The sequence below is a fragment of the Cryptosporidium bovis genome, assembly GCF_009768925.1.
Source record: "Cryptosporidium bovis isolate 45015 chromosome Unknown contig_21, whole genome shotgun sequence".
NCBI classification, from domain to species: Eukaryota; Apicomplexa; class Conoidasida; order Eucoccidiorida; family Cryptosporidiidae; genus Cryptosporidium; species Cryptosporidium bovis.
In genome coordinates, this window is record NW_027125023.1 from 162981 (window position 1) to 181120 (window position 18140).

Consider the following 18140-nt stretch of genomic DNA (forward strand, 5'->3'; position numbering starts at 1 on the left):
TATATATATATATATATATATATATATTCTTTATTGTTATCTCAATTATACTATTAATGGACTAATAATTCTGGCACGTCACGTTTTAACGATACCGCCTCGAATTCTAATAAAAACTAAATATTATTGATTCTTTATTACGTTTAACTTTTTGTATACTTATAGTACCACCTTATTAGCTATATTTAGTAGTATATTCACTATTTACCATTTAACGTGTGATATGTAACTTAATTATTTAGATATATTTTATCTATTGTATTTTTTCCTCCCAACTCTACGTCTATTACGATGATAGACGTAAACTCATAGGCGGGTGGTCCTGTTACCTCTTTTTTCCTTGCCTTGAACAAATATTTGCTAATAAATTTATAAAATAAAGCCTTAACATCTTTTACTATCTTGCAGCCTTTAATTTTAACAATGTAAAATTAATACGACGTAGTAATCAGCGCCTAACTGCATTTTAAGTATATTTTACCTGTTCCAAATGGAAATAAAGAACACCGTTTTTGACTTTAAATCGTTACATATATCGTACTTGTCCTCTCCGAATCGATCTGTGTATATGAAAACCTGTATTGTTAGGACATTTTTCGGTGACCAGACCGCTCTTCCCTGCATTTGTCTGTTTCCCTACAGTCCTCAGTTATAAGTTATAAATACGACATTTTGTTAACTTAAAAAGATACCTAACTAGGAATCCCGTGGACATCACATTGATGAAAAGAAATTAATGAGGTCGTTTTAACACTGCAGGTACCACTTATAGTAAAGCATGCAGTTCCTACAAGAAAGAAGTCGGAATAAACTTATTTGTGGTATATAAACGCGAATCTTTTGTTTCTAAGATCTATAGCCCACTTGTGGGAAGGAGTTAGAAAATTGAGAATAAATCTGCCCCTTTATAGAGTTAAACTAGTATTTTTTTTATGAATTTCGTATAATAAGAAAATATAGGACATCTAAATTGAATTTTGTCCAACCTTTTAATTATTGAATGGAGCATGAATAAACGGGATTCCATGAACATTCTCTGCAACTAAAGAAAAAACTGTCTTCATCACTGTCATCACTATCTACTTCAGAATACATGTGATCGCCACTCTTACTATGCAGTCTTCTGTTTCTTTTTCCTTTTTTGTTTTCTCCATTGTCTTTTATGGTGATAATCACCATATTTGATGAATATCCACTATTAGAGGACGATAGTGAGAAGTCATTGTGTGACAAGTGTGGATTTGCTAATCTCTCAATTTTTGATGCTTGAGAACCATGACTGTAAACTATTTGGTTTTTTTGAGAAAGCATTGTTTGTACACTTTCTACTAGCGGAGTAACAGTTATTGATCTTCTTAATTGATTTCCAACTCTTATAAATCTTAGTGTTTTAGGTTCAAATGACCTAAGTCTATGGGTTGAATAATAATTGTTTGAACTACTTACACCGGTTCCCGTCTTTTCTGTGATTTCCACCTCAAAATCTTGTTTGTTGTCCTTAACATTTAATTTTGAAATATCATATACATAATTTTTTCCATTCGAGCCAAACTCGTAAACTGTAGTGTCATTGCTATAAGCAAACTGACCAACCACACCTGAAGCTGTTGTTGAAAGAACATTTGAATTAATTATGCCAGAAGTACTTGCATCATTTGCATTAGTGTTACATAAGTATTTTTTAGAATAACAAATATCTGAGAAAGGTATATGATCTGTCTCTAAGTTATTATTTAAACTTTCAGAAGAATTACTTATTGATGTTGAATACTTTGCATTGTCTCTAGCCCACATTCTAAGCCTTTCCTGTTGCAAAAACGCGACATTCATTTGGTTAAAATATTCATCCTCATTAAATTTACCATTAATTCCTCCACCTATGTTTTGATACAGGTTTGTATCCTCATGGTTTCTAATTGGAAAACCACTACTATCGTTGATTACTTCGTTGCATTCAGAATCTTGAATGTCATCTATATTGCTACTTAAGTTTTCAACCCTTTTATTTAACTCATTTAAACTCTCATTTACTCGTTCAAAGTTATGGTCAAATTCATTCGAAGTTGTTCTACTATATCTATTATTTGCAGGTGAAACAGATTTTGACCTATAATTACTAATTGATTCATTGTTTTTATTATCGCAATAATTATCTTTGTTTACCACATTAGAACCTGATAAAACATTTTTTCTTATTTCTGAAAAATTTAATTCACTTATCGCGTTTGAATCCCTACTTTTCAAACGACCTGCTAATTTTTTAATCATATCCATGCTAGGAACGTTTTTTCTTGCCGAATTTAAAACTGAAAATGCATCCGAACCTGTCACAGAATTAGATTCTAGATTTAATATTTTGTCAGAGTCGTTCCCAAATTCATAATTATTTCCTTCATTATTTAACACCATTGATTCAATCCTGCTGATAAAAAAATCATTACTATCATCACAATTGCCACTAATATTTCTATTACTTGCATCAAAGACACTTGCAAATTCCTTATTACCTGTTTTAATCAATAACTTATCCACCAATACACTCGCTCTCCTCATAATTTCACTTGAAGTCGGGGAAAGTGTTTGATCCATCCTTTATTTCGCAAACAAATATTTAAAAATTGTATTCGTTATTATTTTATAAACAGGGTCTTCAGCCCCACTGTTTATTCTCGTCTTTCTTTAAGCTTGCTTTGTTTTAACATTCAAAATGGCCGAAATATACTAATATTCCCTTCTCACTGACAAACTAGGCTCTTTTTTCTGCTATTAACTCGCACTAATAGTTAGTTATAATTTATTATGGGTATTAAACTTGTTTTCTGTTAATTATTTGAAAAATGACGGAGCTAAATACACAAAACCCAGCAATATAGTATAATCGGTGAAAAGACAGTAACAAATTCTGATACCCTTCCTATTCCCTCTATAGCTTCTTTTTTAATTTACTTACTATTAGCTATTTGTGTTTTATAAAAGTTACATTTATTTTTATCTCTTTATCTACCCCTCATATTCTCACACATAATAAATAGATTACAAAACGCGATGTCTTTGGCGCCGTTTATTTCGATACCCATAATAATCATTTTAATAGTCAAGTATGATTTTAAAATTTCGAATTAAAAATAATTCATCTTGTTCAGGAAGAAAAAGAACTATTGTATAATATTTCTGACAATATTAGTTACATTACTGCCTCTATTACAACAAAATATACCTTTTTTCTTATGATATAAACATTAAATATAACCTCGTTCAAAAATGGGTCTAGAAATGGATTTAGGTAATTACAATAACGTTAATTTTCAAAGGGTATCTAATTGGGTAGTTAAACATATAAGTGATAGAGACAAAAACACGATTGTTGGCCTGCAGTTTAATGAATACGATGTTGAATATGGACCAAAAATTCAGTTTTTGATAGAGAAAAGTGTTTCGAACAAACTTAAAGTTTTAGATGGGGAAAGATTTAGAAAATTCGAAATAAGGTTTGTTATTATTTCAGATAACTTAAATCCTTTGTGTTGTATTGATACCCTCAATATTAAAAAATCACATTCCGATTTACTTTTACGTTTCGGAGAGTGTTGTTACACAAATATAGCAGAATTTGACATCCCGTTACTATTTATCAGGCCGGACCCATATTACAATTTTCTTAGTAAGAATAACTCAGATTTTCGTTCTTTTGCTGAATCAGTTACTAAGTTTCTTCGTGTAGAAATATCCAAAATGACTGATGAAAGAGCGAGTTTTGAATACAATCTAAATAAAAATGGTTCAGAAATTGAACATATTTTTGATGTCTCAGTTATATTTTCGTTTCAAAATATGCTTATTAATAGCAAAATTAAGGCAGAGTTGCTAAACTTAGTAGCCGAACTCAATAATTCTAAGGGTGTATTGTTGAAAAGTATCAATGGTTACTTAGTATCAGATATTGAATCAAATGAAGATATTATAAAAGATAATACTAAATTAATGTGCAACCGAATTGTTGATAAGCTCTCGAGAGATACTCCAGAGTTAGACTTAATTCAAATTGAAGCCCAAGGTAAGAAACAAAATAATAAAATAATATTTGTTCACATTATTCCAAAAGAAATGATTAAAAGCAACGATAAAAACGTTAATAGATCAACATACTTTAATTGTTTTCTTAAAAGAGTATACTTGAGATACAACCAAGTATTCAAGATACTCATTACGGAGTTGAACTATGATTGTAATTGGAGTTTATCTCTTAACTCTACCTATTACGACGATTTGGATAAATACATTGCAAAGAGATTTATTTACATTGAAAGGGCACTATCCATTCAAAAGGTAAATCGCGTTGCTTTTATGATATTTCCTAGAACAACTAGTGATGAGTGGAAATTAATTGACTTTTATTCAACTTTTACCTCAAGAAAAGATATAAATAACCATTCTAGAGTGCGTATTGAAACTCATATTATTTTGTTCACAAGCATTAGTGAAGTTAAATTGAGAAACTTTACTAATATTGACATTTATTGTTACTTTGGATGTCCAGAATACTTCATTTACCATATTGTATATTTTTTAAATATTAAATCACCTGTTATTCTTACGCCATATGAATACGAAGTTTATCTTGGTATCCGCGAGTGGACTCCTACATTTTTAGATTCTTTTGATTTGTTCAATAAATTACACGATTCTATAAATGCCAAAAAGTTTTTCTCAGATGAGTCTGAAGCCGAGTATTCTAATTCTGAATCTGATTACACCAAACTAATGATTACTAATAATCAATCAGGTAATATTCAAATTGAGAACAACTCCGAAATGACTACAACTAAATATGATGATGGCCATATTAGACACTATGATTCTCAAACCAAAAAACTTATCTTAAGACTCAAGGCCATAAAAACAAATCTTTCAAGCTCATTCTATGGACTTGATCCCTTTGAAAATACCAATTCCATTCCAAAAGTTACACAGGGAAGATACGGAGTAGCATCTATATACCTAAATGAAACCCAAAAATAACAAATGCCTACAACTCACCTTCTATATACTCCCCCCCTATAACTTGGCACGCATTTACTGTCGGATTCATTTTCTACATATACTAGGTTGGTTCAGGAACAATGCAAATACAAATTGAAGAAAAATATATACAAAAATAACTTGTAAATAGAGAATTTAGACAAGTAAAGCTGTAATATGAATAAATAATAAATCTTTTTTGTGCAACACTCGATTACAATAATATCACTATTGCATTATACTGAATGAAAAACCACATACTATAACTATCTGGTTTATCAATTCAAACACATTTTTCTAATCTTGAAATAACTATCTCATTCCTTTTGTTCTAATCTAATTTATTTTACAATCTTCTATTAATGTGTTTTTTTTGTGAAAATCTTTCTATATTTCAAATATAATGTAACAAATACTATTGTAATATCACTTGTTTATCCGAAAAGTAAAGTGAATATGATAATTTCTCCAGTAAATACAATATTACTGTTTTACTTTGAATCCTCTACTTTGGAAGCACAAATTCCCATTCAACTACTCAATATCATCCGTTAATCAACATTATTTAATTCCCATAAATACCTAATTTCTATTTCCATCCTCTATCTATCATTTATTTATTCATTCAAATTATTCTATTTTCAATCTTTGTGTTATTTCAAACAAAAAAAAGCATTAGTTAGCGTTACATTTTTTTTCTTTTCCATCCAATTCCATATCATTATCATCACTAGTCATTAATGTTTATTTCCATTATTTAGATAAAATCAAGTAGTTACATATAAATGTTCTTACAAATAACTTCAATGTAAAAACAAAATAGTAATGAAATTTCATATTGTTTCCACAAATCATGTACATTGTAATCACCATTTATATATACAATAAGTATATTAATAACAATTGTAATGATAGGGGCAAATATCATTATAATTATATTTCATATACATATTATAGTTCCATTCCTACTTGGTATCATAAGTTCTTGATGAATAGTAATGGTAACAATAATAATAGAAATAGAACAATATTTTAACAGTGTGTTATCCTTACTTTTGTACCACAATGCATTATGGCAAAAAAACCTTATTATTTGACATTACAATACATTGTAGAGCCAAATTCTATTATTGTTATTTATCCATCAGAATAGTTAATTGAGTAGAACAAGAAGTTATTTAATTAACTCGTGTATGATGGAATGACATGCATAATTGCTGGAATATCAAATGATTCTGGCAAGTAATGTTTTGAATCACTTAATTCTTCATCTTTTGAAGTATCTGGCTGTTCCTCCACTACTGATATTTGTGATATTGTGAGTGATGTAGCTACAGCTAGACGTAAATCTGTTCTGTAAATTACTTGAATTTCTTTTTCACTTGATATTTGGTATATTGACGCACCATTTGTAAGCATGTTTGCAGCAGACGCACCACAAGCAATTAGTCTAAATTGATTACTTACATATGCAAGACTTACAACAATTTTTTTACCACTTGAACATATGCAATTTCCTGTAAATTTACCTGTTGCAACAATTTTACCTGGCACATTATTTAATGTGAAACTACTTCCATCAACAGCTAATTGTAATTGTGTTTTACCTGCTCTCCCTGAAAAGATAACATCATTACCACATTCGAATTCAACACTTAAACTTTCACCTGGTGAGAATGGCGCACCTGATGATATTACTACATTCTTTGATTTCACCGTACCCATAGGATATATGTTATTGGCTGATAATGTCGGTGTATATAATGTTCTCTTTAAGTTATATATTGCTGCAGCTGAAGTATGAGATGCATCAACATTTAATTGACCAAATACTCTTGCTGAGTTAAAGTGGTGAGTATATGGAATCTTGCATAATAATGTTGATTTTCCAACACTATAACTATGGAAGTATACTTGGAGTTCACCGTCTAACACATAAAATGTCACATAGTATTTCTGACCCTGATCAAACTCTGACTCTTCCGGCACTTGAGACGAACAACTTGAAAATGATCCTGCATTACCATTATTTATTGAATTGAACAATGTAATGTACTTTCTAGCAACGACCAATGTATATACTATAGCACCATTGAATGTAAGAACAAATGATTGTAAAAATCCAGGGAAGTTTGAGAATACCTTAGATACTTCTTCTGAAGTGTAAGTTGGGAAGTATGACTTTATTGAAATAGCGAAATTGTTTGGGTGCAATGAAGTTGAACAAAGTTCATCAATAGAAGAACCTGGATAATACACGTTATAGCTTGAATACTGCGACTCAGATGGAGTTGATTTATCGCATCTTTGGTAGCACAAAACCTTTGTTGCTTTTGATGTATTAGACCCAAAAGCATTATTATCATATGTTTTACATAATCCTGGATTGGTACTGGTTACTGGAATGAACTCTGATACAAATCCATCTACGTGTGTCGATGTGATATGATTGAAATGTTCATTTTCTCTCGTTAATAATAAATTCATCCATGAACTATTTAGTCTATAACCAATTGATTGACCAGAGTAGAATACTCTAAAATCGTTATTTGAAATACCAGTGGTGAATTCCCTCGTTGAGCTCTCTGCATTTGTTCTAACATCAATTTGAACTTTTTGATTCCATAGTGTATTCTTTTTTATAAACACGAATTCTGCTATCACAGAACCGTCCTCCTTTTTGAAGTAAAGGCTAAATGTATTTGTATTGAAATAGTAGAAGTAAAATATCAAGACAACTGACTGATATACTGGTTTATTTCCAGGCATATAAACAGTTGGTGATGAACAAACACCAAAAACGGACAATGTACAACTTTTATCACCATCTTTTTCATATTTGTATCTGTTTTTAATCGGACCCCAAACCGAATATTTAGTGTTCAAACTGTAATCATATGGACTTTTCACAAATAATATTGGGACAATGCTTCTAATTGGTTCAAAGTTAACATAATTTACATGGTAAGTTGTTTCACCCCAATCAGATATTTGTGGAATAATATGTCTTCTCAGAAAAATTAGATTGCCAGAACCATATGGAGCCTCTATGAATGCGTTGACCTCTCCATTATAAAATCCGAGACCAATTTTATATTTTGATCCTTCTTCTAAATCGACACTTGGTGGTACTTTTGCACCAAAATGACCAAGGTATCTAGTTGTGTCCTTCGGATTATGTATAGAAAAACCAAGCTGAGTTCTGGTTATAAAGAATTGATAAATATCACGGTCATTACTAGCTCTTAAACTGAAAATTTGAATAATATCTTCAACTGGTATACCAATATTTAGGACCGATTCAAAACTACCCATTGGTTTTTCTACAATACCAGTAATAATAATTGAGTAACCATGTGGTAATTTAGTGTCCGGGAGATTAATTACTGATGAAACCTGACTACAGTTCACTACCTGTCTCTTACCGGCATCACATGGGCTGTAGAATCTTAATTCGTCATCAATAATATTGCTAGATGAGTATGGCTGAGAAGTATAATCCAAAACATCACTAGAGCCACCATAAACTGGATAGTTTGTTACTTGAACTGTATTTCCAACCATGTTAGAATGGAAAACATATGTTAGCTTCTTGTTTAAACCTCTTGAACTTAATGATCCCAATAAATAACCACATGCTGAAGCATAGACACGACTTGAATCGGAAGAGATTAAAAGAGTCAAACCGTCAAATAAGATTCTCTCTAAACATGTTGGTGGTACAATTGAATACACAACAACATCTGGTTCATTTAAATTTCTCATACCAATCTTTCCAGTTGAGATCATTGAAAAAACTAATTGATCAGAATTGTTTTCTGACGATTTTATGTAAATTGAAAATGGGAAGGTAACCTTTTCTGATTTAATTAGTACATAAGTTTCATCAACAAAACCAACGCCGTCCATATGTACAGCTTTCATTGAATTGCAATTACCATTTGTAGTCAAATAACAGTTTGATGTTTGTTGTGATGATCTAGAGTTAGCACTACCTCCACTGATTGATTCATAACCATTTTCTGGATAATCGTTTGTTAAAGCAAAGCTACTTAAACTAGAATGGTGTTGATTCATAAATGGCCTAATATTTTTAATTCCAATTGAACCAATTGAAACTTCGCAATACAACTTTTTCACACCATTAACTAATCCAGATACACCTAATTTGTTTCTATTGGATAAACCAATAAATGTCTTTAAATCACCATCAGAAAGCACACTTGATCCTGACAAGTAAATAGAACAAGAATCTGTGACTATACCTTCTTCAGAGAATACAAGCATTGATACTGAATTTACTGAAAAGAACACTGATACTCTCATAAAGTTAAGGTCACCCATTAAAATTGCTCTAAATACATCTTTTTGTGCACTAGAACTGAATCTATTAATGATATCACCACCTGAACCTGTTGTATTTATCTCAACTTGCTGTCCCGGTGCTAGTGGATTGCTTAATCTTAACTCTGTTCCAGTACATGATGTTTCACCAACTTTACACTTATATTTGCCTATAGAAGATCCATATAGTGTCGGATTAATATGACTAATTGTTTGTGTTGCTGTGAACCAGATCGTAGAGTCAATTCTTGAAATTTGGGCGCCTTGAATATCGAATGCTGCGTAACATGTATCATGAACACAGAATAAGAGGTGACCACCACTGAACATGAACGATAGGTCTCTAATACAATCACCAGTTGTTTTGCTATTAGCATCGCTTATATTGATATTAATAACTTCATTTCTGTTTTTGTGTATGTTATTAACTGTCAATTTGTAGTTAAGGCCTCCAGTATTTCTGACTGTTATCTTAAGTTTAATGTTCGAAGGATTCATATACGCAGAAAATGAGAATGTTACACCTGAAATTCCACTCAATTGGCCTTGACTGAAAGCAAATCTTATTCCATCTTCAAAAACGTCACCACCAGGTTGGACAACAGTTGTTCCTTTCCTGATACTGAACGGCCCAGCATATATTTGACTTGAAGGATTATTAGGAACTTCGTAGGCGACATAACTACTCGGTATTGACAGACTCATTGACTGCTCAAAGTTGATGTAATTATCAACTGGACCAGTTATTGGTGCAATATGACTTAATACCTTATCGCTAATCTTCAAGCTACCTACCTCGTAGTATTTACCATCTTTGTGCTTAAAAAGCATTGTAAGGTATCCAGATCTATAGAACAAATATATATCGAAGTCATCTCCTTGTGAGTTTCTGAAGTTGCTTGGTTCTCTTAATAATGTGATACCAGCGTATTTACGAGAGGGTGAAACAAAATCACTACTTTCGACATTCACAAGAGTGAAACCAACAGTTTCAGTACCAAAATGAATATCAATATACGGAGCTCTATTATCGTCGAATATTCTTAAAACTAATCTTGTTTGGTCAATTGGAATGCCCATGTATTTTGTTATGAATGGATTAATTCTATTTGGTATTTTACCTCTGATTCTAAGGGTATATCCTGCGGAAATCTTATTTGAACATAAACCAATGAGTGATCCACCCCTACATGACGTAGTTTGGCATGAATAACCCAAACTACAACTTTCTTTTGGGGAAGATGCCGAGATTGGTATTTCACTTGTTGAGTCAACAAAATTAGTACTAATAAAGCTGCTGACACATAGTGAAATAGTCACTACCACGATGTACTTTAAGAAGTTATTCATCTTGGAATATTTCAACGGAGAGAACTAACAGACCCTGTTAAACTTTGCTGTTTTTTCAAATGAAGCACTTGCCTATGTTCCTCTCAGTTTTTTTTTCCAAAAATCTTGGTCTCTCAATTATTTTTTTTTCTACGCAGATTTTCTGCGACTAACTGAAGAATAATCACACCAAACTTATGTCACATTTACAATCAGATTATGCACCCCTGATATTGCATGCAAAATACATGAGACAAGACATCCTTCCGTATTATCTTTTTAAATTAATTTACGTGTTAAATTGCAATAAACGTATTACTTATTAATTAATTAGGGGTAAAAATGTAATGAAAGTGAATAACGCACGATCTCACCTATATTTTGAAATATATATCTTTTCATTTTAAGTAATTCAACCAAGCTTTTAATACAAAAAAAAATATTAAGTCGGCACAAACCGCCCAAAGCTTTTTTTGTATTTATTACTATAAATTTGGATTTCAATTACATTAGTTTTTTTTATTAGAAATAAACTCGCATGCTTCTAGAAGTAAATTTCATAGGCTTGTTTTTAGTTTTTTTTATTTTTGACTATCTATCCTTGAAAACCTTAAAAAGTAATCTCATTTTGCACGCACACAGTCACAAAAGTGTTTATTGTTCCTACTTACATACACTGTAGTATGATACTTCGTTAGAGTTCAGAAATATTTTGGGGAGATCTTGTTACTTGTGATTTGTTTTCTATCTCCTGCTCATCCACTCAGTTTAGTATCACATATAGCTAACTTTATTGTGGAAACTATCAAGTCTAACATTCTAAAATTGGGGAAAACAAGGAAGAGCTTATATATTTAAATATATAATGAGGTGTTAACTCGTGTCTTTTAGTTAAATGACGGACATAATTTACTATATTGTTTTTTTGCAGAGAATAAATGTAATATCAAGAACTTAAAAAGCGTGAAATATGTTGGCGCCGAAATGTATTTTTGTTTGAATAAAGTCATACATTACATTAGCTATTTACTCCTGTAACACCATATATTGTAGTCGCAATAGAATTTCTTGAATTGTTATATACAGACCTGTGTATTTACGTATTGATTTGATGTTATATACACCAAATATCATATTTCTAAAGGTGATTTAATAGAATTGCCCTTAAGTAGAAAATTGATCAGTGTACTCAAATAAATATCATGCTTTTACGAGTTTTAAGAGTAAACTTTGTATTCATTCACTTCCTGAATTCACAGCAATAAAATAATTGTTTTATGCAATAGGCCATTAGGTTGGCGCTGGCTGTTTTATACGTCATTTAAAGGCAAATGGTTAGAATGACCAAAACAGGTTGATAAATAGGAAATTAGTTCTTTTTTATAGATAACAAGAATTCTCCTATTTAGAACTAACTTTATAAAATTATAATTTGAGGTATAAAATATGGAGGATTGGAATAAGGATAGTGGAAAGTCACTTACATTTTCCAACATTTACGGTTCGATTTTGGACCGTAGATTGGTACAATCATTAACGAATAGTAATTTTATAAGGCCTACAAAGGTACAAATTGAGGTAATAAAAAAGGTTATAGAGGGAAAGGATCTGCTTATAAACTCATTTACCGGTTCTGGTAAGACTTTGGCCTATGCAATTCCGATATGTCACAGTTTACTAAATACGCAAAGCATTCAAAATAATATATATGCATTAATTTTAGTGCCATCCAAAGAGTTGGTTATGCAAACTTACGATGTATTTGAGGAACTTTTGTTGTTTTGTGGAGATTCTATCTCAGTAGGGAAAATATTCGATGCAGACGATAACTTGTTACAAAAACAAAAGGACTTTAGGCTTAGCGATTTTAAAAACAACATTTTAATTTCTACTCCAGGTGACATTTTAAAGTATTCAAACTCAAAATTGAAGGGGTCACTATTCAGAGAAATAACCTACTTGGTCGTTGATGAAGCAGATTTATTGTTTGCATTTGGATATGATAAAGATATGAATAGAGTTCTTGAACTTTTACCGAATTCGAAAGACAGAAAGTATCAATGCATACTACTTTCCGCAACACTAACTCAAGAGGTGGATTCCCTCAACAGTATGCTGCTTCACAAACCGATATTCATTGATATTAAACCGGATAACAATGAAAATGACATTGAACATATTGACCAAAATGATGGAAGTATTCAGAAAAATCCTTCCTCAAATGGGATCCTCAGCGAATACTATACGACTTGCAAGGACGCTGTAGAAAAATGGTTGATGCTATATATTCTATTGAAAATGAATGTGGTTCCAAGGAAATGCTTAATATTTGTTTCTATAGTTGATACAGCCTACTCAATTAAATTGTTTTTGGAAAAATTTGGAATTAGTTGTGGCGTACTAACTCAAATTATTCCAGCAGCAACAAGGAGGATGATAATTCAGTGTTTTAACCAGGGCACTTATGATATACTCGTAGCTTGTGACTCAGAAAATGATAAAAGTAACAATTCCAAGTTAGATAGTTTATTCAGGAGTGATTCAATCACCTACAGGGGTGTTGACTACAAGGAAGTCGCTTCAGTCTTTAATTTTGATTGCCCTTCAAATATTAAATCATATATTCATCATATTGGAAGAACTGCAAGAGGTGGCTCTTCTGGGGTATCCATAACAATTTTTAATGAGGATATCCCAAATGAAATGGAGATTTTGGAAGGGCTATTAAATGATAAAAATAGAAAATTAAATAAACTAAAATTGACCTCTGAAGAGGTCTCTTGTTTTAGATATAGGATTGAAGATTGCATGAGAATATTGACAAAAAGTAACATTCAGAAGCACAAATTGCAAGAAATACAGGGACTAGTTCTCAATAATACAAGATTGTTAAAATCTGGATACTTTAGTAAACATCCCAGTGACAAAAACGTTTTGAGATCATATCACAAACACATAACCAATGCAATTAATATAGCAAACTCCGGAAGAGAACATATTAAAAATATACCAGACTATTTATATGATATGGTGAACAACAACCTATCAGAGGGATCTAATTCAGGGCTTTGCGATAATGCAGCTTTTTCATTTCCATCTTCCTCAATAAACAAGGTTTATTCCAATAATTTAACTAAAAACAATAATTTTAATGAAGGAGGGACTTTAACAGAAAAAGTTAGAGAAGCAATTAAAAAAATGGGTGGTAAAGAGTTTCAATTTGTAAGAGAAAGTAATCAAAACCCTTTAAATATCACGTGTAGCGCTTCTAGTCGCAACAAAAGAGTGTTTTCCAGAAAACTACAACTAAAAAAAGAACCTAAGGACTACAGTGGCACAGTTCCAGACGAACTTCCGGCAATTTCTGGTCGTAAATTATGGAAGTTGAGACATAAGAAACACGTTAAAAAATATAAAGATTTTGTTGATGATAACAAATACAGGAAAAAGAGAAAAATAAGACGATGAATACTTAGGGAAGAAAATGTACAGTTGTTTTTTTATGCCAAAATGATTACGACTATTTTTAAGTTACTATATCTAAAATTTGTGATTTTGACTTTACAAGTGTTTTAGTTGTCACTTTTCAACTCTTGTAAGAATTTAATATCTTCTTCAAAATTCAAAAAATTATGAGAATTTGAATTCAATGAATAAATAAATAAGAAAATCAAAAGAACATTTTTATTAATCTCTTTTTTGTATGTTTTAATTGAATTGTATATAATGTCATTTACTTTCTTGGCACTAATACAATCGCAATTTAATTGTTTTTCGGAAAAACTTCCATTCAAATTGTTTATTATTCTTCCAACATTAATGTCTTTGTTGTCGTGAAATAGTAAAAACTTGAGTATTTTTTGGTTTGAAAGTATTCTATATTGAAATTCGGAATTCATAATTAACATCTGAAGTAGATATAAGAACGTGAAGTAATAGCAATCGAGTACAATTTCTTCGAAAAATAAATTAGAGTCACAAAAGGACGAAATTAGTGTTTCAATAAGCTTTTCTATATATTTGTTATCTTCGTTATGACTCAAGTCATATATATTTTGAATATATTTATTTTTACTGTCATAAGTTGGTTTTTTTGAAAATAAATCTAACACAACATCTTCAAGTTCCATATCTATATCTACATTACAACCAATAAATCCAATTGAAAGTTTAAGAAGAGTAAGAATAAATTCGCCAAGAGATTTAGTGTTTGGTTTATGTTCGGATTTAGATAAACATAACATTTGATTTATCGAATATTCAAACAAGTATTTTGAGATATATTTCTTAAGTTCGTCTTTAAACTCAATGCTGAAAATATCTTTTAACAATCCAAAAAACAGTCCAGAAGAGACGTTCTTAACAGAAAATTCGTCACCTTCGCTTCCAATTAGTGTAAATAGTATGTTAATGGTGTAAATAAACGGATTAAACACAAAAATACCACAATTAAAGTCTATATATTTTGAATATTCATCAACTAAAGCCTCATAAAATTCTCCAAAATCCCCTAAATTGTTGTTTACGGACTTTAGTAACCAATATGCTACAATTGCATATTCTTGTATAGTCTTGCAATTAAACAATATTACGAGAAGATAATTTTTCACTTCGTCAAAACGGAAGGAAAAATCAAAATCATTGAATTTAAATAGCAAAATTAAGATTTTCGATGTAATGTAGTTATTATTTGCATTCAAAGGCATGTTACTAGTGGAACATAAACCAAAATTGACATAACTTTTATTACTATTCCCAAATAGGCATAAGATCAAAACATAAAGAGTGTTATAACACAGTACCTGAATAAATTCTGAGTTTTTTACAAGTTTGTTATTATAAACCAATAATTGATTATCATAAATACTCAAAATTTCAAAATAACTGTAGTCATAATTATACAGTTGTTCACTATTCAGTTTAACCAAGTCTTCATTATCAAGACTTTTCCCTTGTTCTTGGGAAATATATTTATAAAATTGTTCAAGAGAGAAATCTAGGAGTAATCTAAAATAGTTTGAATTGATCTTTTCAACGATATATTTCTTGTAGTTATTAATTTTGTTATAAAGAAGCAATGAATTTGATATTTCTTTCAAGTACGTAGTAACTAAAATAATTGAATAGTACTTGCAATAAAACTCATTATTATATAGCAAATCTCCTATGGAAGTCAAACCCAACTCAATTCCTAGTAAAGATCCAGATTCAATCGATATGATTTTTGAGTCAAATTCAGTTAAATCAATTTCAGACAAATGTTCTTCAATGAGTATATGATAATCAGAAAAAATAGTGAATATTTCATCATTGAATGTATCAAATCCTGTATTTCCAGTAATAGCTGCACTAAAAAATCTTAAATTTGATATTGTTACCAATAAGAAATTAAAAAATAAAGTAGAATCTTCACTCTTCAAAGCTGCAACAAATTTTTGACACAACTTTGGTATGAATTGATTTAATACTTGTACAAATTGCAGATGCTCCTGATGTATATAGTTATTTTTTGAATCGTATGTAATCACATAATAACCAAGCATGTAAAAATGATAAACCAAATAAGAATTTATTGAAGTATTCGGTTTGAGTAGAGTGAGAAAGTGTATTAATTCTTTACAATAGATTGATAAATCTTCAATGTAAATATTATTTACAAGCATTAATTCAATAATTCTTATACCTTCTACTGATGAAAGTTGTATAGACGAATAAATGCTATTTTCAGACTCGTTCGAAGACGAAGTCAAAACAAACAATAAAACTGATCTGATTATCTGAAGAGTTGAATTAATAAACAAATCGTATAGTTCTCTTTTTCTAATATGAATATTATTTTCTACTTGAATATTATTTTTTGAATTATAAATGGATTGGATATACATCCTTATTAAAATAAGATAACTAAGGAGTAAATCTGAAATTTTATTTTTTTCATTGTTTGACATAAATAAAGTTGAAGTGAAGTCAAACAATTCATCTCCGATAGAAGTCAGCATTTCATTAAATGTGCTAAAACATAATCTTTTATCATTTACGCATCCTCTTTTAACAAAAAGTGACATTAGTCTTATGCTTGATATTCTCGAGTCTAGGGACGCATTTCTGGTTTGCGATATTTTAGACAAAAAGTAAATGAGTGAGTTTCTTTGAGACTCAATTTCAAAATCATATCTTACTGGTTTAAATTGATAAACTTCCTGCAGCGTATCTCTAAGCAATTCAATTCTTTTTCCATCAGGTAATTCAAAGTGAATCAAGTGTTCTTCCATTTCTAGATCAAAATATCCAGTATCATTGTTAACATTGCCATTGCACCTTTGATGTTTTTGAACAAAGTCGATATTTTGATGTATTATATTATTTCTATAATGGTACGGATAACAGTCAACCATGTTATTCATCATTTCAAATACGAACTCTGATGGTAAGAGGAATAGAAGTAACAAACTATATTTGTCTTGTTTTAATGTTAAATTGTAGTGATAGTTGTAAAAACTACCACAAAGTAAGTTACAAAGAGAAATTACAGAATATTCAGCTGCTCTTGAAACAAATAAATCATGAAAAAGAATATTTAATATTAGATAATGAATGGACAAATCCTCGATTAAATACTTATACCATCTATGAATTCCATACAAATAACCTAATAGATGTTTGTTGTATATTTTACCATGTTCACGTTCAATAACTATATATTGCCTTATTTTCAAGAAAATATTCCCCAATGTTCTAACTGAAATACATCTTTGAGATACATTACTACTTTTAGACAAATGCATTAATTCTGGTATTGTATAGCCTTCATGATCACCTTGTTCTGAATGATGATGTAACCCTTTGTAATAATGTAAATGATCTTTTTCACTCTTTTCCTCGATATTTCTATTATCGCAAACACAACCTTCAAAGTTAAATCTTAAACTATGAAGATTTACGTCTGTCTTTTTTTGATCCAAAAAATCACTTTCATCTTCCCCTATTGGATTTGTCCAACGGAGCTTTAATAAATCATTAACCGTGAAGTTAAAGTCAAAAGAACTGTTCGAAACTGAGCCTACTTCAGACTTAAACTCATAACGATCGTCCCCTTTACTAGATGAAGAATTAATACTTGGTTTTCCATTATTATTCGCATTTCTCCTTACTGCTTTAGGAAAACCTAAATTTGGATGTTTTGCTTTATTAAGTTCAAGATATTCGGCATATTTTTTAATTTCATCTTCAACAATTATTTCTTCAATCACCTTATAATTGTCTGAATTTTCGTTTGAACTCATTAGTGTATTAAAAATCGTATATTACACAATGTTGTTTTTTAGTCTGTCTATTATGCAATCAAAACCCATCTAAATGACATTTTATTTGTTTTTGTACTCCCAGATGTTGGCCCGCCTATTCAATTTTCATAAGTGACATTTTATTCTGTTATAACAGAAATATGA

The 18140-nt window shown here is 30.4% G+C and overlaps 5 protein-coding genes across 5 annotated transcripts; 2 read left to right on the forward strand and 3 right to left on the reverse strand.

The window, feature by feature from the left end:
- Window positions 1-993: 993 nt before the first annotated feature.
- Window positions 994-2589, reverse strand: FG379_001394 (uncharacterized protein; the record flags this gene model as incomplete). Its single annotated transcript, XM_067326997.1, has 1 exon — window positions 994-2589. One exon carries the CDS (start codon window positions 2587-2589, stop codon window positions 994-996), a length of 1596 nt encoding a protein of 531 aa, XP_067183903.1.
- Window positions 2590-3261: 672 nt separating this feature from the next.
- FG379_001395 (uncharacterized protein) lies at window positions 3262-5019 on the forward strand (the record flags this gene model as incomplete). Its single annotated transcript, XM_067326998.1, has 1 exon — window positions 3262-5019. The coding sequence occupies one exon, from the start codon at window positions 3262-3264 to the stop codon at window positions 5017-5019; it is 1758 nt and encodes a 585-aa protein (XP_067183904.1).
- A 1182-nt stretch (window positions 5020-6201) lies between these two features.
- On the reverse strand, window positions 6202-10713 carry FG379_001396 (uncharacterized protein; the record flags this gene model as incomplete). The annotated part of the gene is made up of 1 exon (XM_067326999.1): window positions 6202-10713. The coding sequence occupies one exon, from the start codon at window positions 10711-10713 to the stop codon at window positions 6202-6204; it is 4512 nt and encodes a 1503-aa protein (XP_067183905.1).
- Window positions 10714-12138: 1425 nt separating this feature from the next.
- FG379_001397 (Dbp9p) lies at window positions 12139-14160 on the forward strand (the record flags this gene model as incomplete). Its single annotated transcript, XM_067327000.1, has 1 exon — window positions 12139-14160. One exon carries the CDS (start codon window positions 12139-12141, stop codon window positions 14158-14160), a length of 2022 nt encoding a protein of 673 aa, XP_067183906.1.
- Window positions 14161-14264: 104 nt separating this feature from the next.
- On the reverse strand, window positions 14265-17975 carry FG379_001398 (uncharacterized protein; the record flags this gene model as incomplete). The annotated part of the gene is made up of 1 exon (XM_067327001.1): window positions 14265-17975. One exon carries the CDS (start codon window positions 17973-17975, stop codon window positions 14265-14267), a length of 3711 nt encoding a protein of 1236 aa, XP_067183907.1.
- Window positions 17976-18140: the final 165 nt, after the last annotated feature.